Genomic DNA, 26,153 nt, shown 5'->3' with positions numbered 1-26,153 from the left:
AATGCCTATCGAAATCCCAGTGTCTGTGGGGTCAGATTGCACTTCCTAAGGCTTCCAGTAGATGTCAACAGTCTTTATAAGTTGTTTCAGGCTTCTATTGTGAAAGGGGAGAGAATAAGAGCACTCAGAGTAAGTGGCTCAGCTGAAAGCCATGAGTTGTTTATCGCGTGTGGCCGTGAGCGCGACGGCCGTTCCCCTTCCTTTCTAATGAAAGCGGTATTGTCCGGTTGAAACATTATTGAATATTTATGATAAAAACACCCTAAGGATTGATTAGAAACATCGTTTGACATGTTTCTACGAACTTTAATGGAACTTTTCTGACTTTTCGTCTGGATGTTGTGCCCGCGCTTTGTACATATGGATTACTGAACTAAACGTGCGAACAAAAAGGAGGTTTTTGGACATAAAGATGAACTTTATCGAACAAAACGAACAGTTATTGTGTAACATGGAGTCCTGGGAGTGCCACCAAATGAAGATCATCAAAGGTAAGTGATCAATTTTAACGCTATTTCTGACTTTTGTGACACCTTTCCTTGGCTGAAAAATGTCTGTATGGTTTTGTGGCTAGGCGCTGTCCTAACATAATGGTGTGCTTTCGCCGTAAAGCCTTTTTGAGATCTTACACAGCGGCTGGATTAACAAGAAGTTTATCTTTAAAATGGTGTATAGTACTTGTATGTTTGAGGAATTTTAATTATGAGATTTCTGTTGTTTGATTTTGGCGCCCTGCAATTTCACTGGCTGTAGGCCAGGTGTTCCGCTAGCGGAACCCCCTTCCCAGAAAGGTTAATATGAGTCTGGAAGGAGAGTTTACAGTCTAGCCAGACAGCTAGGTATTTATAGTTGTCCACATATTCTAAGTTAGAACTGTCCAGAGTAGTGATGCTAGTCAGGCGGGTGGGTGCAGGCAGCGATCGGTTGAAGAGCATGCATTTCATTTTACTAGCATTTAAGAGCAGTTGGAGGCCACGGAAGGAGTGTTGTATGGCATTGAAGCTTGTTTGGAGGTTTGTTAACACAGTGTCCAAAGAAGGGCCAGATGTATACATAATGGTGTCGTCTGCGTAGAGGTGGATCAGAGAATCACCCGCATCATTGATAAATACAGAGAAAAGAGTCGGCCCAAGAATTGAACCCTGTGGCACCCCCATAGAGACTGCCAGAGGTCCGGATAACAGGCCCTCCGATTTGACACACTGAACTCTGAGAAGTAGTTAGTGAACCAGGCGAGGCAGTCATTAGAGAAACCAAGGTTGTTGAGTCTGCCGATAAGAATACGGTGATTGACAGAGTCGAAAGCCTTGTCCAGGTTGATGATGCATGGTATTGTCTTTTATCGATGGCGGTTATGATATCGTTTAGGACCTTGAGCGTGGCTGAGGTGCACCCGTGACCAGCTCGGAAACCGGATTGCATAGCTGAGAAGGTACGGTGGGATTCTAAATGGTCGGTGATCTGTTTGTTCACTTGGCTTTCGAAGACTTTAAAAAGGCAAGGCAGGATAGATATAGGCAGGATAGATATAGGTCTGTAACAGTTTGGGTCTAGAGTGTCTCCCCCTTTGAAAAGGGGGATGACCACGGCTGCTTTCCAACCTTTAGGAATCTCAGACGATACGAAAGAGAGGTTGAACATTTTAGAAAGAGAGGGTCCCGATTGTCTAGCCCAGCTGATTTGTAGGGATCCAGATTTTGCAGCTCTATCAGAACATCAGCTGTTTGGATTATGGTGAAGGAGAAGCGGGGGGGCTTATGCCAGTTGCTGCGGGGGTGCAGAGCTGTTGGCTGGGGTTGGGGTAGGCAGGTGGAAAGCATGGCCAGCCATAGAGAAATAGATATTGAAATTCTTGATTATCGTGGATTTATCGGTGGTGACAGTGTTTCCCATCCTCAATTCAGTGGGCAGCTGGGAGGATGTGTTCTTATTCTCCATGAACTTTACAGTGTCCCAAAAATTTGGGGAGTTAGTGCTACAGGATGGAAATTTCTGTTTGACAAAGCTAGCCTTAGCTTTCTTAACTGACTGTGTATATTGGTTCCTGACTTCCCTGAAAAGTTGAATATCATGGGGACTATTCGATGCTAGTGCAGTACGCCACAGGATGTTTTTGTGCTTGTCATGGGCAGTCAAGTCTAGAGTGAACCAAGGACTATTTCTGTTCTTAGTTCTACATTTTTCGAAAGGGGCATGCTTATTTAAGATGGTGAGGAAAGCACTTTTAAAGAACAACCAGGCATCCTCAGGGCAAGGATCTCCTTCCAGAGAGACAAAAGGGATTGTAACATACTCTGTTTCATGGAAACATGGCTGTCTCTGGATATTCTTTCCATGTCTATTCAGCTATCTGGGTTCTCAGTACATCGTGCAGACAGGAATAAAGACCTCATGCGTGCTCATGTATTGACGTACACACGTGGTATGTGCCTATCTCACAATTTCAATGTTTTCCAATACAATGAGATCTGTAGATTCTCTGTCTTTATCACCATAAGTGCTCAAATGCAGTTCTTTATCTACTGTTCTCGGAAGTTAACATACACGTAGGTTGGAGTCATTAAAACTCATTTTTCAACCACTCCACAAATTTCTTCTTAATAAACTATCGTTTTGGCAAGTCGGTTAGGACATCTACTTTGTGCATGACACAAGTCATTTTTACAAAAATTGTTTTACAAATATTGTTCACTGTATCACAATTCCAGTTGGTCAGAAGTTTACATACACTATGTTGACTGTGCCTTTAAACAGCTTGGAAAATTCCAGAAAATTATGTCATGGCTTTAGAGGCTTCTGATAGGCTAATTGACATCATTTGAGTCAATTGGAGGTGTACCTGTGGATGTATTTGAAGGCCTACCTTCAAACTCAGTGCCTCTTTGCTTGACATCATGGAGAAATCAAAAAATTCAGCCAAGACCTCAGAAAAATAATTGTAGACCTCCACAAGTCTGGTTCATTCCTGGGAGAAATTTCCAAACGCCTGAAGGTACCACATTCATCTGTACAAACAATAGTACGCAAGTATAAACACCATGGGACCACACAGCCGTTATACCGCTCAGGAAGGAGACTGTCTCCTAGAGATGAACGTACTTTGGTACGAAAAGTGCAAATCAATCCCAGAACAACAGCAAAGGACCTTGTGAAGATGCTGGAGGAAACAGGTACAAAAGTATCTATATCCACAGTAAAACGAGTCCTATGTCGACATAACCTGCTAACTTCCTTGCTGAGGCCACTCAGCAAGGAAGAAGCCACTGCTCCAAAACTGTCATAAAAAAAGCCAGTCTACGGTTTGCAACTGCACATGGGGACAAAGATTGTACTTTTTGGAGAAATGTCCTCTGGTCTGATGAAACACATATAAAACTGTTTGTCCATAATGACCATCGTTATGTTTGGAGGAAAAAGGGGGGAGGCTTGCAAGCCGAAGAACACTTCTCTGGGAAGAAGATAGACTTCAAGCTAGCTTGTCATGCCCTCTCTGGGTAATCGCCACACACTTTCATATTTGTTTGAGAAGTCCCAAATGTTTGGGATTTGCAATGTTGTTGCCAGCTATTTTTTTCTAGGTTGCTGTTATAAATGAGAACGTGTCCTCAATCAATTTACCTAATAAAAGAAAAGCAAATACCAAACAGAGTGCACTATGTACACATTGTTTATTAGTGTTGCCTGCCCATGGTGGAAGAAAAAATGAAGAAATTTCGCACTTCCCCTTTTCTAAAGTAATATGCACCTATTTCCTGACCCTCTACAGTACCATTGCATCCATACACCAACCGCCCCTATCTGACTCGAGTATGTGTATTCTCAGACAAGTACTGCTCTGTCTTCCTTTATCTATGCCATATCCAGTTGGTGATACGTTGCTCTTGGGTCATTCTGTGAATAGAGTGCCTTTTGGGTTGTGTAATTTTGGCCAAAATAACAATTTATTTCATAAATTGTAACATATCATAAAAAACACATGTTCAACTTCATAAACATCCCATCTCAAGAGTTTAAATTAAGAGAAATGTATATAAAAGTGACTATGAAAGTGAGTGTGGACCGTGAAAAGGTTGACAATTTCATCTTAAATCAACCATTGAAGCTTGTTGTGTGCAACAGGGAGGGGAAATTGAATGCAAACTTAACAACAATATTTGAACTTGTTACAAAATGTCTAGCCTGTCTATCTATGGGTAACAGTGTTGACATGTTATTCTTGACGCGCTCAGTTTTTCACTACAAAACACAAATAGAAAATGTCCGAAAGAGTAGAACCAGCTCACCTGTTTTGCTCTATGATTTGACTATTAGAAGTTCAATGTCGCTTTATAACATTTTTTTTAAAAGTTTTACCATATTAAAGCGAGAGTTTAGTTCACATTAGAGGGTTTATTTTAAACCTGAGGGCTTTACAATGGTGGGGAAAAGTTAGGAAAATCTTGGTTTGAGTGGATTAAAATCTTCCCAGAAGTATGACATTTTCAGAGACAACCAACAAATTATTTGAAAGAAATCACAGTGTTATTGGAATTTTGAGTGTTTCATCTAAATGTACACACCATCTCAGAGGTACACAAAAGGCACTCTATTTGTGGAATGACCACAGACGTGTCAGATATGTAATCTGTGTGTGGAGAGTGGGCGAGCAAGATCTAGCTAACTGCTTACAGCTGTGAAATGTGATGTTATGAGACTGAAGTGGGAACAGAGAACAGTGTGCTTTCTTCATTGTTGTTCACCAGATTCACGAGATGTCTGCTCATGGGCAGGCATGGGCTGTCTTCCTGTTGATAACAAGAGTTCAGCTTTTACCGTATCCTATAATCATTGGGTGATTGTGATGAGACAGGAGGCGTGCCCTTTCATGATAACTTGACTTTTTTTAAAATTATATGTTAAGCGTATTTCTGCTCTCCTCCAGTTTAATGTTTAGACCTGTGCGGTGTGCCATGTGTATAAAGTCATGCTCGTCATTAATGACTTGCCTCGCTGTAACTATGAAAGTACATAAACACAGCTGTCTACTTTTATATCTAATTCATTTAACTTTGCAAAATACCGGCATCTTTAGAGTGAGAGCAACCTTAGTTTGTGGATCTACAGTATATTGTAATAATAATTACATTACTTTTGAATATTACTTATTGTTGCATTATTTTACACATTGTAAATAGGATTGTTTGTTATAATATATAGTGACATTAATTCAAAATAATTTGTCTAGCATTGTGTCTGATGTTGATGTTGTGAGGATGGGTTTGTTGCTCACTGGGGTGTTGCTTGGTTAAAAAACTCACAAGCTGGAGGTGTGAAAGGATGTGGTGAGAAAGGTGAAAGCTGCATGGTAGGACGTATAGTTGAAGTCGGAAGTTTACAGACACTTAGGTTGGAGTCATTAAAACATGTTTAACATCCACTCCACAAATTTCTTGTTTTGAAACTATAGTTTTGGCAAGTCGGTTAGGACATCTACTTTGTGCATGACACAAATCATTTTTAAAACAATTGTTTACAGACCGATTATTTCACTTATAATTCACTGTATCACAATTCCAGTGTGTCAGAAGTTTACATACACTAAGTTGACTGTGCCTTTAAACAGCTTGGAAAATTCCAGAAAATTATGTCATAGCTTTAGAAGCTTCTGATAGGCTAATTCACACCATTTTGAGTCAATTGGAGGTGTACCTGTGGATGTATTTCAAGGCCTACCTTCAAACTCTGTGGGAAAATGTGAAAATCAAAAGAAATCAGCCAAGACCTCAGATTGTTTTTTGTAGACCTCCACAAGTCTGGTTCATCCTTGGGAGCAATTTCCAAACGCCTGAAGGTACCATGTTCATCTGTACAAACAATAGTAAGCAATTATAAACACCATGGGAACACACAGCCGTCATACCGCTCAGGAAGGAGACGCGTTCTGTCTCCTAGAGATTAACGTACTTTGGTGCAAAAAGTGCAAATCAATCCCAGAACAACAGCAAAGGACCTTGTGAAGATGCTGGAGGAAACCGGTACAAAAGTATCTATATCCACAGTAAAACGGGTCCTATATAGACATAACCTTAAAGGCCGCTCAGCCAGGAAGAAGCCACTGCTCCAAAACCACCATAAAAAAGCCAGACTACGGTTTGCAACTGCACATGGGGACAAAGATTGTACTTTTTGGAGAAATGTCCTCTGGTCTGATGAAACACATATAAAACTGTTTGTCCATAATGACCATCGTTATGTTTGGAGGAAAAAGGGGGGAGGCTTGCAAGCCGAAGAACACCATCCCAACCGTGAAGCACAGGGGTGGCAGCATCATGTTGTGGGGGTGCTTTGCTGCAGGAGGGACTGGTGCACTTCACAAAATAGATGGCATCATGAGGAAAGAAAATGATGTGGATATATTTAAGCAACATCTCAAGACATCAGTCAGGAAGTTACAGCTTGGTCGCAAATGGGTCTTCCTAATGGACAATGACCCCAAGCATACTTCCAAAGTTGTGGCAAAATGGCTTAAGGACAACAAAGTCAAGGTATTGGAGTGGCCATCACAAAGCCCTGACCTCAATCCTATAGAAATTTTGTGGGCAGAACTGAAAAAGTGTGGGCGTGCACGGAGGCCTACAAACCTGACCCAGTTACACCAGCTCTGTCAGGAGGAATGGGCCAAAATTCACCCAACTTATTGTGGGAAGCTTGTGGAAGGCTACCCAAAACGTTTGACCCAAGTTAAACAATTTAAAGGCAATGCTACCAAATACTAATTGAGTGTATGTAAACTTCTGACCCACTGGGAATGTGATGAAAGAAATAAAAGCTGAAATAAATCATTCTCTATACTATTATTCTGACATTTCACTTTCTTAAAATAAAGTGGTGATCCTAACTGACCTAAGACAGGGGATTTTTACTAGGATTAAATGTCAGGAATTGTGAAAAACTGAGTTTAAATGTATTTGGCCAAGGTGTATTTAAACTTCAGACTTCAACTGTATGTGAATATGCATGTTCATGTATTGATGTGTGTATGTGCGTATCTCCCAATTTCAATGTTGTCCAACCCAATGAGGTCTGTAGATTGCTCTTTCTCTGTCTTTATCACCATAAGGGCTCAAATGCAGATCTCTATCTACCTCTCTGGGAAGAAGATAGACTTCAAGCTAGCTTGTCATGCCATCTCTGGGTAAGCACCACACACCTGAATATGTGTTTGTTAATGGAGAAGATGTAAATTGTTAACTAACTCAGGATATTTAACTACACTTTGGGGAAGTGTTTTACGCTATTTACACATATAATATGAAATATTTAGACAATTGCTGCCCAAATGTTTGGGATTTGCAATGTTGTCGGCAGCAATATTTTTCTAGGTTGTTGTTATAAATGAGAACGTGTCCTCAATCAATTTACCTAATAAAAGAAAAGCAAATACCAAACAGAGTGCACTATGTACACCTTGTTTATTAGTGTTGCCTGCCCATGGTGGCAAAGTAGTTGGATATGAAGAAATTTTGCACTTCCACTTTTCTACAGTAATGTCCACCTATTTCCTGACCCTCTACAGTACCATTACATTCATACACCAACCGCCGCTATCTGACTCGAGTATGTGTATTCTCAGACAAGTACTGCTCTGTCTTCCTTTATCTATGCCATATCCAGTTGGTGATACGTTGCTCTTGGGTCATTCTGTGAATAGGGTTGTGTAATTTTGGCCAAAATAACAATTTATTTCATAAATTGTAACATATCATAAAAAACACATGTTCAACTTCATAAACATCCCATCTCAAGAGTTTAAATTAAGAGAAATGTATATAAAAGTGACTATGAAAGTGAGTGTGGACCGTGAAAAGGTTGACAATTTCATCTTAAATCAACCATTGAAGCTTGTTGTCTGCAACAGGGAGGGGAAATTGAATGCAAACTTAACAACAATATTTGAACTTGTTACAAAATGTCTAGCCTGTCTATCTATGGGTAACAGCGTTGACATGTTATTCTTTACGCGCTCAGTTTTTCACTACAAAACACAAATAGAAAATGTCCGAAAGAGTAGAACCAGCTCACCTGTTTTGCTCTATGATTTGACTATTAATTTTATGATTTGACTTTTTTTTTTTTTTTGTGAAAACATGTAAACATCTTGTGGTTCAATGGATAAAAATTTTCACAGAAGTTTGACATTTTCAGAGAAATATTTATTTTTATTTTTAAGAAAACAGTGCTATTGGAGTTTTGAGTTTTTCATCAAAATGCACAGACAATCTTAGACATACACAAAAGGCACTCTATTTGTGGAATGACCACAGACGTGTCAGATATGTAATCTGTGTGTGGAGAGTGGGCGAGCAAGATCTAGCTAACTGCTTACAGCTGTGAAATGTGATGTTATGAGACTGAAGTGGGAACAGAGAACAGTGTGCTTTCTTCATTGTTGTTCACCAGATTCACGAGATGTCTGCTCATGGGCAGGCATGGGCTGTCTTCCTGTTGATAGCAAGAGTTCAGCTTTTACCGTATCCTATAATCATGGGGTTATTGTGACAACACAAGAAGAGTGACCTTTCATGACAACTTTAAGATTTTTGGTCAATATTTTTTATAATATGTCAAGTATATCTCTGCTCTCCTAAGATTTCTACATGGTTCTCTTTTCATTCATAGTGTTTTTATCCACTCCTCCAGTTCAATGTTTAGACCTGTGTGTTGTGCCGTGTGTATAAAGTCATGCTAGTCATCAATTACATTTCTCACTGTAACTGTGAAAGTACATGTATGCAGCTGTCTACTGATATATAGTTAATTTAACTCTGCAAAATACCGGCATCTTTAGAGTGAGAGCGACCTTACTTTGGAACTCTATATTGTAATAATGTTTATTACATTATTACTTATTATTTGTACTACTATTATATTATTATTTTATATTCTGTACATATAATTGTTTGTTAATATATAGTGACATTATTTCTAAATATCTTGGCTAGCATTGATGTTGTGAGGATGGGTTTGTTGCTCACTGGTCTATTGCTTGGTTAAATCACTGACAGGCTGGAGGTGTGTTCACCCCGCTACCATCTAGAAGGCGGTGACAGTACAGTTGCATCAAAGCTGGGACAGATGAGACTGATAAACAACTTCTATCTCCAGGCCATGAGACTGTTAAACAGTCACCACTAGCCGGCCTCCACCCAATTGATAATATGCATGTCAATCTCTCCTGGCTCAGGGTGGAGGAGAGCTTGATTGCATCACTGCTTGTCTTTGTGAGAGGTATTGACATGTTGAAATCACAGAGGTGCCTGTTTAAGCAACGAGCGCACAGCTCAGACACCCATACATACCCCACAAGACATGCCACCAGAGGTCTCTTCACAGTCCAGAACAGACTACAAGTAACACACAGTACTACATAGAGCCATGACTACATGGAACTCTATACCGCATCGTGTAACACAGTCAAGCAGAAAAATCAGAATTTTAAATAAACTGCTAAAACTGCACCTTATGGAACAGCGTGGACTGTGAAGAGACACACACACAGCATTCGCAAACACATACACTCCACACACATTCACTACCGTTCAAAAGTTTGGAGTCACTTAGAAATGTCCTTGTTTGTGAAAGAAAAGCACATTTTTGTACCTTAAAATAACATCAAATTGATCAGAAATACAGTGTAGACTGTGTTTAATGTTGTAAATGACTATTGTAGCTGGAAACAGCAGATTCTTTATGGAATATCTACATAGGCGTACAGAGGCCCATTATCATCACTCTTGTGTTCTAATGGCACGTTGTGTTAGCTAATCCAAGTTTATCATTTTAAAAGGCGTATTTATCATTAGAAAAACATTTTTCAATTATGTTAGCACAGCTGAAAACTGTTGTTCTGATTAAAGAACCAATAAAACTGGCCTTATTTAGACTAGTTGAGTATCTGGAGCATCAACATTTATGGGTTTGATTACAGGCTCAAAAGAGCTTTCTTCTGAAACTCGTCAGTCTATTCTTGTTCTGAGAAATGAAGGCTATTCCATGGGAGGAATTGCCAAGAAACTGAAGATAAAATACTACGCAGTTTACTACTCCCTTCACAGAACAGCTCAAACTGTCTCTAACCAGAATAGAAAGAGGAGTGGGAGGCCCTGGTGCACAACTGAGCTAGAGGACAAGTACATTAGAGTGTCTAGTTTGAGAAACAGACGCGTCACAAGTCCCCAACTGGCAGCTTCATTAAATAGTACCCGCAAAACACCAGTCTCAACGTTAACAGTGAAGAGGCGACTCCGGGATGCTGGCTTTCTAGGCAGAGTTGCAAAGAAAAAAACATATCTCAGACTGGCCAATAAAAATAAAAAATGAAGATGGGCAAAAGAACACAGACACTGGACAGAGGAACTCTGCCTAGAAGGCCAGCATCCCGGAGTCGCCTCTTCAATGTTGACGTTGAGACAGGTGTTTTGCGGGTACTATTTAATGAAGCTGCCATTTGAGGACTTGTGAGGCGTCTGGAGATGGAACTGGGCCGACATTCTGCTGATTTTCTCATAGAAAAAAAGCCCAAACTCAATACAGTTCTCTGTTCCCAAAACTACAATCTGTTATTAACACAGTGCACTAAGTTTTGTGGATGTAACCTTTTGCCCCCCCCCCCCCCAAAAAAATGGCATTGTATACAAGGCGTGCAAGAGCGAATTTAATTATTGCACACGCACACTTTTTTTCCAGGTCGTTGTTGTAGATGAGAATGTATCCTGAATCAACTTACCTAATAAAAGAAAAGCAAATACCAAACAGAAACAGAGTGCACATACATTATTACACCTTGTTTACTAGTTATGCCTGCCTATGGCAGTTGGATATGAAGACATGACGCACTTCCCTTATTCGACAGTAACGTGCACCCGTTTCCTGACCTGCTACAGTACAATGCATCCAACCCCCAACCGCCCCTCTCTGAATCAAGTCTGTGTATTCTCAGAGGTAAGTACTGCTCTGTCTCTTTGCTTTACACTTTTTACATTTTTAATTGTAACCTTTATTTAACTAGGCAAGTCGGTTAAGAACAAATTCTTATTTAAAATGATGGCCTACACTGGCCAAACCCGGACGACGCTGGGCCAATTGTGTGCCGCCCTATGGGACTCCCAATCACAGCCGGTTGGATTCAAACCATAGTGTCTGTAGTGACGCCTCGAGCACTGAGATGCAGTGCCTTAGACCGCTGCGCCACTCGGGAGCCCTTAATACAGAGATACTTCAATTTGAACTGTTAATGTCCAAAATCTGAATTCGAGATTGTTAAAGATTGTTAAAGCCTAAAATATTTGTTTCAATTCAGAGTACCTTGTCTCAGAAATAGGGATAATGTTCAGATATATTACATTCTATATTTGAAGTTAGAATGAATGCATTCTGTTTAGATGCATACAGTACCTGTGCTATTTACTTTTGGCAAAGCTTGTGTTTTGGTTATATAGTTCATATAAGGTTAGAGTGCCACTTCACTTGCACATGGAGGGGGATTTTACTGTGCAAGAGCCAAGATGCACTGTTGGAATTCCATGCACTTTTGGAATTTCATATTTTGTACAACACTGGAAATGTGTTCTGTAGTATATAGAAAGCACCAGCAGACACAGTCACATTTGGTTTGTGGTTATGAACACCCTCAATATGTTTGGGTGAAAGTGTTTTTAGTCCTCGTGGTGTGTTGTAGTATTTTACAATGGGAAGTTCACTCCAGAGCCAAAAACACATTATTGTCACCACAAGAATAGAAAAATATCACACTCAATGCAAATTTGATTTGATACAATATTTGTATACTAACACCTATAATATATGATACAGTTCATCATACACAATAGTTGTTGTTGCCTAAAGCCCTATTTGCACAGGACTAGTATTACAAGAGATTCTCAGTTATGTTATTTCCCAGAGTGAAGGTGGTTCCAGAGGACTATTAGCGCAGGCTTAGTTTTTAACTGTCCCCTTTAATACTTTTTTCATTCAGAATTGACTTCCGGATGGAAGGCTGTTCTAGACATGATGATATTTAAACTTATCGATGGTATAGCCTAATATTGGCTTTCATTAAGAGAAAGTTTAAATAATAATGCACTTCAATGAAGAAATAAACTGTGTGCAGTCACATTGCATTTTAGGCTTAATTTACATGTTTGCAACTACTTATACATTTAGAGATTTTGGGTTATTTTGGTCCTTTAAAGGTGCAATATGCAGAAATCGCTCCCCCATTTCCTGGTTGCTAAAATTGGAAAAGTTTGCCTTATTTCAGTTGATGTGATAAAATAAGCAATGGATGGAGTAGAGAATCATTGTACCATCTTAACCCCTGTGAAATATATTTTAATTACATAACAATATTGTATTTTTAGAGGTTTGAAACTGGTGTACAAAACCGAAAGTAAAAGACACAAAATTAAAATGAAGAACTGGAAGCATAAAAATAGAGCATATAGAACAGATCTACCACTTCTTAGACTTGCTTTCAATAAGAATGACAGTTCTATAACTCACATTTTTATGTGAATTTGGTCAGGTCACCAAAAAAGTTACATATTGCAAATGTAATAATAATACTTTAAAAAAGCAAACATAAACATTTCAACAATTAGCCGTAAATGTATATTTTCTTTTGTTTATCATACTGCCATCGTCAAAATGTCATGACTTTTTACCACATTCAAATGGACATTCATCTATAATTTCAAAGCTTACTGCATGTAATCATACATAACTTAAAAAGCCCATTTCATAGAGAATGTTAAAACTGGACTATATGTAATAACTTACTCTGAAGAGATTGTGATTGGGTCTAAATCAGTGTTTCCCAAACTCTGTCCTTGTGTGCACATTTTGGTTTTAGCCCTAGCATTACACAGCTGATTCAAATAACGAACTCATCATCAAGCTTTGATTATTTGAATCAGGTGTGTTGGGGGGGAGGTGCACAGGACAGAGTTTTGGAAACCCTGGCCTAAATAAGCGTTTGGTGGACAAAATGTATTGTTCTTCTCTTTAACTTCCATTTACAGAAAGTCAGTCTCTTTCCACATGCTAACACATTTTTCTCAGCTTCAGAAGCATCTGCATTCACCGATTTTGTTTGTGGTTATCCCTAGATATACAGTGCATTCTGAAATTTTCAGAACCTTTGACCTTTTCCACATTTTGTTACATTACAGCCTTATTCTAAAATTGATTCAATAATGTTTTCTCCTCAATCTACACACAATACACCATAATGACAAAGCAAAAACAGGTTTTTAGAAATGTTTTCTAATATAGTTGAAGTCGGAGGTTTACATACACTTAGGTTGAGGGCTTGTGAGGCGTCTCTTTCTCAAACGCGACACTCTAATGTACTTGTCCTCTTGCTCAGTTGTGCACCGGGGCCTCCCACTCTTTCTATTCTGGTTAGAGACAGTTTGCGCTGTTCTGTGAAGGGAGTAGTACACAGCATTGTATGAAATCTTCAGTTTCTTGGCTATTTCTCGCATGGAATAGCCTTCATTTCTCAGAATAAGAATAGACTGACAGAAGAAAGTTATTTGTTTCTGGCCATTTTGAGCCTGTAATCAAACCCACAAATGCTGATGTTCCAGATTCTCAACTAGTCTAAGTAAGGCCAGTTTTATTGCTTCTTTACTCAGGACAAACGTTTTCAGCTGTGCTAACATAATTGCAAAAGGGTTTTCTAACGATCAATTAGACATTTAAAATCATAAACTTGGATTAGCTAACAAAACGTGCCATTGGAACACAGGAGTGATGGTTGCTGATAATGGGCCTCTGTACGCCTATGTAGATATTCCATAAAAAATCTGCCGTTTCCAGCTACAATAGTAATTTACAACATTAACAGTGTCTACACTGTATTTCGGATCAATTTTATGTTATTTTAATGGACAAAAAAATTGCTTTTCTTGCAAAAACAGGTACATTTCCAAGTGACCGCAAACTTTTGAATGGTAGTGTATATCTATTTTTCAACGGAAAAATTACATTTACATAAGCATTCAGACCCTTTACTCAGTACTTTGTTGAAACACCTTTGTAAGTGATTACAGCCTCGAGTCTTCTTGGGTATGACGCTACAGGTGTGGCACACTTTTATATGGGGAGTTCTGCAATTCTTCTCTGCCGATCCTCTCAAGCTCTGTCAGGTTGGATGGGGAGCGTTGCTGCACAGCAACGGGTCTCTCCAGAGATGTTCAATCGGGTTCAAGTCTGGGCTCTGGCTGGGCCACTGAAGGACATTCAGAGAATTGTCCCAAAGCCACTCCTGTGATGTCTTGGCTGTGTGCTTAGGGTCATTGTCCTGTTGGAAGATAAACCTTTGCCCAGTCTGAGGTCCTGAGCACTCTGGAGCAGGTTTTCATCAAGGATCTCTCTGTACTTTGCGCTGTTCATCTTTCCCTCGATCCTGACTAGTCTCTCAGTCCCTGCAGCTGAAAAACATCCCCACAGCATGATGCTGCCACCACCATGCTTCACCGTAGGGATGGTGCCAGGTTTCCTCCCGACATGACGCTGGGCATTCAGGCCAAATAGTTCAATCTTGGTTTCATCAGACCAGAGAATCTTGTTTCTCATGGTCTGAGAGTCTTTTGGTGCCTCTTGGCAAACTCCAAACGGATTGTCATGTGCCTTTTACTGAGGAGTAGCTTCCGTCTGGCCACCCTACCATAAAGGCCTTATTGGTGGAGTGCTGCAGAGATGGTTTCCTTCTGGAAGGTTCTCCAATCTCCACAGAGGAACTCTAAAGCTCTGTCAGAGTGACCATCGGGTTCTTTTTCACCTCCCTGACCAAGGTCCTTCTTCCCCAATTGCTCAATTTGGCCCGGCGTCCGGCTCTAGGAAGAGTCTAGCTGGTTCCAAACGTCTTCCATTTAAGAATGATGGAGGCCACTGTGTTCTTGGGGACCTTCAATGCTGCAGAAATGTTTTGGTACCCTTCCCCGGATCTGTGCCTCGACACAATCCTGTCTCGGAACTCTATGGACAATCCCTTCGACCTCATGGCTTGGTTTTTGCTCTGAGGTGCATTGTCAGCTGTGGGACCTTATATACAGACAGGTGTGTGCCTTTCCAAATCATGTCCAATCAATTGGATTTACCCCAGGTGGACTCCAATCAAGTTGTAGAAACATCTCAAGGATGATCAATGGAAGCAGGATGCTCCTGAGCTCAATTTCGAGTCTCATATCAAAGGGTCTGAATACTTATTTAATTCAGGTATTTCAGTTTTTTTTAATTTTTTAATTTGCAAAAAAAATCTAAAAACCTGTTTTCGCTTCGTCATTATGGGGTATTGTGTGTAGATTACTGAGGAGTTTTATTTATTTAATACATTTTAGAACAAGGATGTAACGTAACAAAAAATGGAAAAAGTCAAGGGGTCTGAACACTTTGCGAAGCCATTGTATTCTCCAGACTTGTATACACAAAGTTGTTGATATTTTATAAAATGTTGATTCTAGATAAAATTTTATTTGGAAATATGCACCAAAAATGCTGATTACGTACATGTCTTTAGTATTTTAAAGATTACAAAAGTAAATATCCACAATCTGCTCTTTACGCGTCCGGTCCTGGAATGTCATAACAAAATTAAACAAAAATATTTAGGCTGACTTCATCCAGTGTCCAAGAAAATGTATTTGCGGTATATACAAATATGTGCATATTTAATTAGATGGTTACTAATTTGCATATTTTAATACAATATTAGGTGGGAAATTACCCTATTAGGGTGTGGTGACAAATATTTGGTGATCTTTAATTCATTGGCACATTATTGTCTGCCAATTCTTGTTTTAAAACAAAAGTTCAGATCCCACGCGACACTAGCTAGTACATTGGGCTACAGACAAGACAATGCTACCCTTTTACATAATCTAAATGTCTGTCTGATCATAGGTAGTCTGTGTGACGTCATTGTCACCATGGCCTGGAGTACCAACAGCACCAAACTGGACAACATCACCTTGTCCCTGTTCCAGAACGTGACAGCCAGCACAGCTATCTCCATCATCTACATCGTGGTCACCGTCATCAACCTGACAGGAAATGGCCTCTCCATGTGGCTTCTCCTCTTCCGTACCTCTCCCAAAACTCCCTCCATCATCTTCATGATAAACCTGACCCTGACTGACCTGGTCTTGGGCCTCGTCCTGCCCTTCCAGATCAAGTATCAGATGCAGGGGCATAATTGGAGCCTGGGCCCGGGCATATGCAGGTATTCTTGTTTATTTTTTTAATCATCATTTATTTATCCTGATCAGTCTCATTGAGAAATATGTCTTTCTTTGTCACAGATGAATAACGATTAAATATATTCTGATCTTCCACAGGCTCCTGACCCTGGTTTTCTTTGCCAACATGTACTGCTCAATTCTAACTATGACCGCCATCAGTGGAGACCGCTACCTGGGCATCTGTTGGCCCATGCTCTTCCGTGAGACCAGGGAAAGGAAGTCATTCGCTGTTATTTGCTGTTTCGCCATGTGGACAGTCGTCCTATCTGTCCTGTACCCATTAATGACAACCGACCTGACGTTCTACGTTCCAGAACTCGGGATCACCACCTGCTTTGACGTTCTGAAGAGGGACATGCTTCCATCAATGGAGGCCTGGGCCGCTTTCCTACTTACCCTGTTTGTCATCCTCTTCCTCATCCCGTTCTGCATCACTGTATTCTGCTACGTCGGCATCATCCGCAAGCTGGCTCGAGTTTCCAAGACCAACCAGAAAGAGAAAGCTATCCGTCTTGCTGTCACCGTCCTAACGGTCTTCACACTTTGCTTTGCTCCCAACAACATCCTCCTCCTGGCTCACACCATCCGGAGGCTCTTCTACGGGGACTCCCTCTACATGGCCTACAAGCTGACTCTTTCCCTCAGTTGCCTCAACAGCTGCCTCGACCCCTTCATCTACTACTTTGCCTCTAGGGAGTTCCGTCAAAAGCTGAGGCAGATGCTAAGGCTGAGAACACTGAGCAGTCTGGACACAGGGAAGACAGACCCGCACCGAGAGAGCCTGTACTCTGCCCAGTATGTGTCTGGGGGACAGGGCGGAGAAAACACCAGAGTTTCTGTTAAACAACACTGTTAAAAAACTTTGCCTGTAAAGTGGAGAGAGAGGGCAGATGACAACCAAGATGGCATGTCGCAATATCTCGTGTTGGGTCAAATGACATTTCAAAATAATTTCACAGGATGGAATGTTTTTGTGTGCTGTATATAGATCCAGTAACAAACCAGGGCAGATGGTGCTTCTGCATTTCCAAAGTTTGGGCTCTATTCAATCAGATCTGCTTTTGCCGACATCGGCATAGCTGTTGTTTTGATGCTGTCAGAGGTGGAACTGAGTTAGAGCTGTCAAATCCACAAGTGGCTCCTGGCAGTATACCTAAAGAGGACATTGCAAGTGATTTCGCATTAACATTGAAAGTGATTTCGCATTAACAGAAATCACTTGCAGCCTTGTTTACAAGTTTGAACACTGGAATGTGAGATGTAATCTACACCTGGTTTAAGATGATAGAAATACTCATAATTTAGTTGAATGATTTTTCAATTTGAAAGTAATTATTTATATAAAGCCTACACTTGCTCTGAACATCTAACGCAAGTAGGGCGGGTGTGGCTTTCCTGACAATGATTGCAAGAGCCGCTGCTCACTGATTTGACAGCTCCAATGCAGTTCCACCTCCTACACTGCCAAAACCTCGGCTTAATATTATTGAATCTTGGCCTTAGTAAAAAAGGGTTATTTATTTTGTGAAGGAATGTTGCAACTTGCATAAAGATAGGAATAAGATAGTGTGGCTAAGTGAGAGCTTATGTGCTCTCTGCCTCCTGCCAATTCGGGCAAATTCATTATTTCATTGTGTGAATTATTAAGTATACCCTTTGTTTGTTCAATGTTTATTGATTCCCCGCTAATTATATCACCAGTAATGCATTTACTGTTAATCACCATCATTTCCCAGTAATCTAGACCGTTATGGTGTGGTTACATCGCTAATCTTTGTTCTTTCCTGAAATATATATGCATATGAATTTACCGTTCTAACTCTGAGTGGACACATTGTTTTCAGATCTCACAAACTATGCTACACTTGTCAGAAATACGTTTTGGTTTATTTCATTCGATTTAGGAGTTTACAGTCATTTTCCCCGATGTCGTTAGTTTGGAGCGCTCAAAGTTTGCATTTGTCTGGTTTCTTTGTCCTTTCTAATGTTGAGAGCACACACACATCTGAGCATGGATAGAAAGAGGCCTAGGGCTATATGGCCTCTGTGTTATGATTGAGGTCAAAACTTGTGTGAGTTGAAAGAAAATTATGAAGTGTTCAATTTAGAAACTGTGATTAAATGTTATACTCAAGCCTTGATGGATATAGAAATTATCTTGGCAAGTATATATATCTTTTTGAAGTCCTGTGATTCAGATTCGTTTTGGGTTCATAGCACGGCCGAGAGTACTTACCGCCAGTCTAAACAGTGTGCCCACTGTAATTTGCAAACCCATTTGGCAGTCAGACGCCCACTGGCGGGGTGGTCCCTAAAACACACCACGCAGTCAGCGAACGGCAGACCATAATTCGGTGGATGTGTTTTCACCTTTAAGGGAAGGCTGTGTAGTCTTGCCCTACCTGTGAATGTTCAGATATGACAGGTTAAGCCTGATTCCTAGGTTATTTATTTTGGCTGTTGCCAGTGTATAATATATATTGAAAATCTAAACTACAATATCTAGAAAACAACTGGCTGTAACTAAACCACTCCTTAAAAAACCTGATCTTGATCCAGATGATCTGAAAAATTATAGGCCCATCTCAAACCTCCCGAGTGGCGCAGGGGTCTAAGTCACTGCATCTCAGTGTTTGAGGCATCACTACAGACACCCTGATTCAATTCCAGGTTGTATGACAACCGGCCGTGATTGGGAGTCCCGTAGGGCAGTGCACAATTGGCCTATAGTCGTACGGGTTTGGCCTGTGTAGCCCGTCATTGTAAAAAATAATTTGTTCTTAACTGACATGCCTAGTTAAATAAATGTTAAATAAATACAAATAATAACTACTTTTCCTTTCAAAGATTCTAGAGAAAACTGTTGCTCACCTTCTTCCAACAGTTCCACCATGAGGCCAAACACAACCATACTCTACAGGTTAGCTATACTCACATCCCTGAGCATGTGTGCCAAATATCGCCACCATGTGGTTGATCTGAGTATGTTTGCATATGAGTCTTGATAGTGTTTTGAAAATGTATATTAAGATTTGTTACAGTACGAGTAATCATGTCTGATTTACAGGGTTGGGTAGGTTACTTTCTAAATGTAATCCGTTACAGTTACTAGTTACCTGCCCAAAATTGTAATCAGTAACGTAACATTTGAATTACCCAAACTCAGTAACGGAATCAGATGACAGCCAGCTTGGAGTTTGCCAAAAGGCATCTGAAGGACTCAGACCATGAGAAACAATATTCTCTGGTCTGATGAAACCAAGATTTAACTATTTGGCCTGAATGCCAAATGTAATGTCTGGAGGAAACCTGGCACCATCCCTATGGTGAAGCATGGGGGTGGCAGCATCATGCTGTGGGGATGTTTTTCAGCGGCAGGTACTGGGAGACTAGTCAGGATTGAGGGAAGGATGAACAGAGAAAAGTGCAGAGATCCTTGATGAAAACCTGCTCCAGAGTTCTCAGGACCTCAGACTGGGGCGAAGGTTCACCTTCCAAAAGGACAACGACCCTAAACACACAGACAAGACAACTCCGGCGTAGCTTCGGGACAATTCTCTGAATGTCCTTGAGTGGCCCAGCCAGAGCCCAGACTTGAACTCTGGAGATACCTGAAAATATCTGTGCAGGAATGCTTCCCATCCAACCTTAGAGCTTGGAGGATCTGCAGAGAAAAATGGGAGAAACTCCCCAAATACAGGTGTGCCAAGCATGCAGCGTCATACCCAAGAAGAAGACTCAAGGATGTAATCGCTGCCAAAGGTGCTTCAACAAAGTACTGAGTAAAGGGTCTAAATAATTATGTAAATATGATATTTCAGTTTTTTTTTTGTTATACATTTGCAAAAATGTCTAATCCTGCTTTTGCTTTGTCATTTTGGGGTATTTTGTGTAGATTGATGAGGGGGAAAAAACTATTTAATTCATTTTAGAATACGGCTGTAACGTAACAAAATGTGGAATAAGTCAAGGGGTCTGAATACTTTCCAAATGTGCTGTATAGTGTATGTTTTGTAATTTATATTTACATTTTTGACGACCAACGTAATGAGTAAGTTTTGAGTAACTTCACTGCTATCTTTTTTTAGGACACATGGAAATTAATTTCCTTAGGTATTGATCATGCAAACACACTTTAAAAAAAATTGGGACACAGCAGTCGTGAGATTCAAACCTATAATCTCTGTTCTCTATCTATGGAATTAGTTCACTGCATCATCAGAATGGAGAAAGAATGCCATGTTTTTTTTACGCATACAAAGCTGTTAATTTTTGTTGTTTCAAAGGAAACAAGCACTTATTAAGATCAGGCGTGGCCAATTAGTGGGCGAGTCCAACCAACCTGAACACACTTAACAGGATAAGGAATAGAGAGAGTTTTGTTGATGCTGAGAACGGAAGGTATACGTTTTTAAATAATATTATTCAAATGTTCTCTGAACGTTACAAGTTTTCTTGTGGTTTTTATGGAACGTTTTGCTTAACATTCTGAGAAAATATAACTTTTCCTACAGGTTAATGTTTTCTCATGGTTCTATCTCAAATTGTTTCGAGAACGTTAAGAAAACTTTACACAAAAACCACAAGAAAACTTTAGTAACGTTCAGAGAACGTCCTAAAGAATGAAAATTTCCAATTCCGTTCTCAGAACATTTAAAATACTTTCAGTTTAACCGGATAGGACAATTATTACTTCATTCCCAGAACCAATGGGAAACCAAAAATGTAAGTTCCCACATCTTCCAAGGAACCAAATGTGCTACCAAAAAAGCTCCGGACAATTAACACATATGCATTTTATTGATGTCAATTTGAATGTACAGAGATACCATAACGAGATCCTGAGGCCCATTGTCTTGCCATTAATCCGCTGCCATAACCTTATGTTTCAGCATGATAATGCAAGGATCTGTACACAATTCCTGGGATCTAAAAATGTCCCAGTTCTTCCATGGCCTGCATACTCACCAGACATGTCACCCTTTGAGCATGTTTGGGATGCTCTGGATCGACAGTTACTGCCAGCAACTTTGCACAGCCATTGAAGAGAAGTGGGACAACATTCCATAGGCCACAATCAACAGCATGATCAACTATGCGAAGGAGTCGCGCTGTATGAGGAAAATGGTTGTCACACCAGATACTGACTGGTTTTCTGATTCACGCCCCTACCTTTTAAAAAAAAAGATATCTTTTTTGTGATATCTGTTTTCCTAGTCATATGAAATCCATAGATTAAGACATCATTTATTTATTTCAATTGACTGATTTCCTAAGATGAACTGTAACAGTAAAATCTTTGAAATTGTTGCATGTTGCATCTATATATATTTTTTCAGCTGAAACAAACCACCCACATGGCAGCTTCTTGTCAATGTTGTATGCTATCTGACCGTTCGGAATTGTAACAATTAATGGCTTCTGCCCCATCGATGTGCATGCATTATCTCCCCCCCCCCCCTTTCTCTGTGATGTCCTGACGGCCCAGAACTAGCATTTGCAGGTGTGGGCCCCTTGCTCTACACCCACAACTCTAAACTTCAGAGGACGCTGCTTGACTTCATTCTGGAGCACCTCTTCACTGGAGCAGAGTACGACAGCCACAGTAGAGGTAGACACTTTCCTTTAGAGAAAACGAGAACAAGATCACTGCACTCAAATACGACTCAAATACCCAAGGTCCCCAAACTTGACTGGAAATCAATTGTTTGCAGAAATTGATTAAGTCAGGGTATTGTGCAATGACGATCAAAAACCCATCCATAAGACTAGAGAAAATACCACCACTCTCAGCACTGTTTGATCCTGTGGGTCTTACACATCATACCTTTCCCCAGCAGATGGCAGTGTTCTTCTTTGTCAGACTGTAGGCTCGTACAGCTGTAGGCTCGTGCAGTTCACTTCCTGTTCCTGTTAGAATTGAATCATGATAATACAATCGGATGTTAAATGCACAGCTGCAGTTATAGCTAATGTATCTACACAGAGGTGGTGCTGGACTATAAATCAATTCATATTTTCCTCCTCAAACCTGACCTAACAATTGACTTTAAATCCTGTAGGACAGCCAATAATACACACACAAGGCTACAAGTTAAAGAGGATATTAGTATTTGTTAGGTGATGTGTCTATGGACACTTTCTGTAGTTTTTGGAAGCGTTTTTACGCGAGTCACTGATTCCACAGGGGGAAAGTTATAAAATAAATATGGCTATATTTAAACAAAAACAATGTACTGGATCAAAAGAAACTACATGCATAGCTTTATTGTCAGAGAATGTCTTTTGTATTGGACAGTTCCTGTATGTTGCATTGTGTATTGATGGTGAAGAGGAGGTATTAATAATCAATGGTTTTTGATGACAGCTTTTCACATGCGAAACATATTGCGTCCTAACACGAATAGTACAGATACGTCAGTAACTGCACAAGAGGGGTTTTCACATATGTTCAAACAAATGCATTATGGGACTATTGGTTTGGAACATGTAATAAAGATCTATTGTTTTATTTGATTTGCCTCATGGCCATTGTAGTATAGAGTAGTCACTTTTCTATTAGATGGTGGATTGGTGATCAGACTCGGGACAAAGGTGTTAAGTTATGAAATAACAATGTCTTTCCGTGAGAAAAAAGCATTCACTTTGGTTCACCTCTGAGAGTGTCTAATTGGCTCTGTGAAGGATTGAAGCGCTGAGGGGGCACAATGTATGTGACGACGTCTTGGGGTTGGTCTGGAAGTTATACAATTTTGCATGCTTCAAACTCCTGAAACAGCCTTTTCCTGCAATCTAGAGCCACAATCGGTATGCTTAATTCTATGTAAAAAAATGTGTATATTTTTCTGCATATATAAGCATTCCTCTTGAGCTGTCTGTTTTCTGACTGGTGGTTATTTTGTTGAAGAAATGTAACATGCTTCTCTGCATCTATGCTAAAATCTGGGTAAAAATGTAAAGGAATGTGAGTTATTCAGTACATTTAATTATTGCTAACCTTGCCAACAGGCATGCCAGCTAAGAAAACATTTCAGTAAATGAGGAATACAAAGTATATTGAAAGCAGGTGCTTCCACACATGGTTCCTGATTCAATTAAGCAATGAACATCCCATCGTGCTTCGTGTCATGTATAAAAATGGTGGGCAGGCCATTATTTTGGCAACGATGGCTATGCCCCCATAGGATGACAATGCCTCCATTCGCAGGGCACGGGTGGTCACTGAAATGGTTTGATGAGCATGAACACGATGTAAGGCATATGCCATGGCGGTCTCAATCACCAGATCTTAACCAAATTGAACACTTATGGGAGATTCTAGAGCAGCGCATGAGACAGGGTTTTCCACCACCATCAACAAAACAATATTGTGAAAAAATGGTGTCCCTCCAACATCCCTCCAACAGAGTTCCAGACACTTGTAGAATATATGCCAAGGCGCATTGAAGCTGTTCTGGCTTGTGGTGGCCCAATGCCCTATTATGACATGTTATGTTAGTGTTTTCCACTGCCTTTGGTATCTAGAAATAACAAGATAGAACCTGTCTTGAATAATTTGATACCTGTAACCGAACCCCAACTTTGTCTTTGTGGTAGAGATAGTACTACCATGGGCCTTTCAGACAGCTGTAGGAGTTACGTGGGTGTGCCACCAACTACTGAACCCTCCCTTAATATGAATCATGCATTAACATTCTCTGACTCTATATTCTCTATAGCTGGAATACCCATACCCATGCTTCTACACCTGCATTGCTTGCTGTTTGGGGTTTTAGGCTGGGTTTCTGTACAGCACTTTGATATATCAGCTGATGTAAGAAGTGCTATATAAACAAATTTGATTTTGATATCCGTTATAGGGTCTGGATTGGGGGCTCCTAATGGGCTTATGTGGGTTTGCGGTGAAAATGGCTTCCTACAATTGCCTAATGGGTGGGATGGTTGCTGTTATTTAGGCCAAACTCAAATTGAAGTCGCGACCAACTGCTGACCCTATTGGAGACTAAGCGTAACTCTACAGCGCACCGCAGTAGCCGTGTGAAACGAGCAAAGGCAGATAATGGCTTGGCTAGTGGATTTTCTCTTAGCAATGGTGAACTGTTCAGATTGGCACTCTTCCCAGGGGTTGGAATTAAAGTATTAGGGGATTGGATTAATAACATCACCTACTTCATGCAGGCCCACATGAATTTGACTATTGCTGGTTTTGCCCTTCTTTCTACTGATGTTCAGAATTTTGTTGCCATGGAAACTCATGCAAGGAGGACTGGGAGAGGCTATATGAGTTACAGAATGTCTTAAGACATTTTGCAGAATCTGGGGAGAGCTATCATGTACTGTACTCTGTACCAACTTCTGCCTACAATTGTATTACTAAAGGATAATTGTAATACTTAAACAAAGAGTCTGTGTTTCCTTTCCATTACTAATGTATGTTTGATAATTATATAGACCTGATCATTTGTTGAAGAAATTGACCAACAATACAAAACACAGTGTGGAACTACATAACAGCCATTCGTTCATGTTTCTTACCTGGTAACTCTCCCGTAAAATATTATTTTAATAATCTTGTGGGAAATGGCTGGAAAACACACAAGATAAATAACTTTTACAACCTCAGCAAGATAATGTGACGTGAGTCACTGTACATGGTCTTCATTATAGAAAGCCCTAAAGTCGATTGACGAACCCATGCGCCAAACATGCATAGTTTATATTTATATTAATAACATTTGAACGGTAATTGTTAGAAACATAGTTTTTTCAATGAAAGCTGACATTTCGCTGAATAACACGGTATATGGCTTGTCTAGTTCCGGGTATCACAATTTACGTAAGGTGACGGAAAACGTCCAGTTTATCTGGATTTCCCTGGACACATCAATGGATGGTACAGTAGTCAATCTTACAGTATCTCGATGTGTACAGACTTTGTTACCCAATCACAGACTTTGTTGTCACCTTGTCATATGATGTCACACAACTAACTGGAAGTCAGTTTGTGATTCTCAGTTTCATACCGAAGCCTACGGGGCGAGTGAACACGTCTGTGAGGTAGAAATATTAAGTTTTCTGTTTGTTTTGTGCATGAACAATTATGGAAAGTAAATCGTTCACCATGAAACAAGTGTTAGACGAGACTTTGAAGATCAGTGAGGATGAAGGAGATGATTTGGTCTAGGTAGTTTTCTTATGATGAACTGGATGGAATTCATTGTGGAGGAATCGTAAATAGGTCTACTTTATAATTGTGATATTCTTCAGAAATATTTACCGTGTGATAACATATCGGCTATTTGGTTCATTCGAAAACATTTACTATTTACAGTGTGGATAACGGTAACATCCAAGGCATTTTATTATTTTACTGTTTTGATAGCCTAACGGTAAATTCGCCGTCTATTTACTTTGTTGGTACGATAAGGCAGTAGCGAAGTCTACAATAACTTTACTGGATGTGCCGTTATTATTTATTTCATTGCTGAATACATCTGTAAATGAAAATATATACATTTGGTGATACAGGGTTTATTTTATATTGAAATAGACTACATCATGATAGGCTTTAGCACAAAAAAATAAACAATGATATATTTTCACATAACTTCCCTCAACCCCCTACCACTACAACAAAACAATAGCATAGGGCAGGCTTTAACATTCTCCCCTTACACACCTCCACTGAGCTAAATGGGGAAGGGTAGATCATTTAGTCGGGGGAAAAAGTATGAATGTTGGTAATGAAGGATTTTCTGCTTTTGAAATGTGGCAACATTTTTACAATTTAGAACTACTTTTATTTTAGTCAAGATAAGATGAGCCACACCACAGGTCAGGTGGGTCAGGGATGGTAAACCTCCTCTTTAC

At 40.0% G+C, this 26,153-nt stretch overlaps 1 protein-coding gene and 1 long non-coding RNA gene across 2 annotated transcripts; one reads left to right on the top strand and one right to left on the bottom strand.

Moving 5' to 3' along the window:
- The first annotated feature begins 10,938 nt into the window (after positions 1-10,938).
- LOC120057830 (P2Y purinoceptor 8-like) lies at positions 10,939-18,437 on the top strand. Its single transcript, XM_039006290.1, has 3 exons — positions 10,939-10,980; positions 15,946-16,264; positions 16,380-18,437. The coding sequence occupies exons 2-3, from the start codon at positions 15,972-15,974 to the stop codon at positions 17,137-17,139; spliced, it is 1,053 nt and encodes a 350-aa protein (XP_038862218.1). The 5' UTR covers positions 10,939-10,980; positions 15,946-15,971; the 3' UTR covers positions 17,140-18,437.
- A 2,857-nt stretch (positions 18,438-21,294) lies between these two features.
- On the bottom strand, positions 21,295-25,099 carry LOC120057829. Its single transcript, XR_005477967.1, has 3 exons — positions 24,819-25,099; positions 22,111-22,193; positions 21,295-21,906 (listed from the first exon to the last, which is right to left on the bottom strand). It is a non-coding gene; the product is annotated as an uncharacterized LOC120057829 (long non-coding RNA).
- Positions 25,100-26,153: the final 1,054 nt, after the last annotated feature.

The sequence above is a fragment of the Salvelinus namaycush genome, chromosome 13, assembly GCF_016432855.1.
Source record: "Salvelinus namaycush isolate Seneca chromosome 13, SaNama_1.0, whole genome shotgun sequence".
Taxonomy (NCBI): Eukaryota; Metazoa; Chordata; class Actinopteri; order Salmoniformes; family Salmonidae; genus Salvelinus; species Salvelinus namaycush.
Note: the sequence above shows the minus strand (reverse complement) of the source record. Positions and strands in the feature narration are given on the sequence as shown.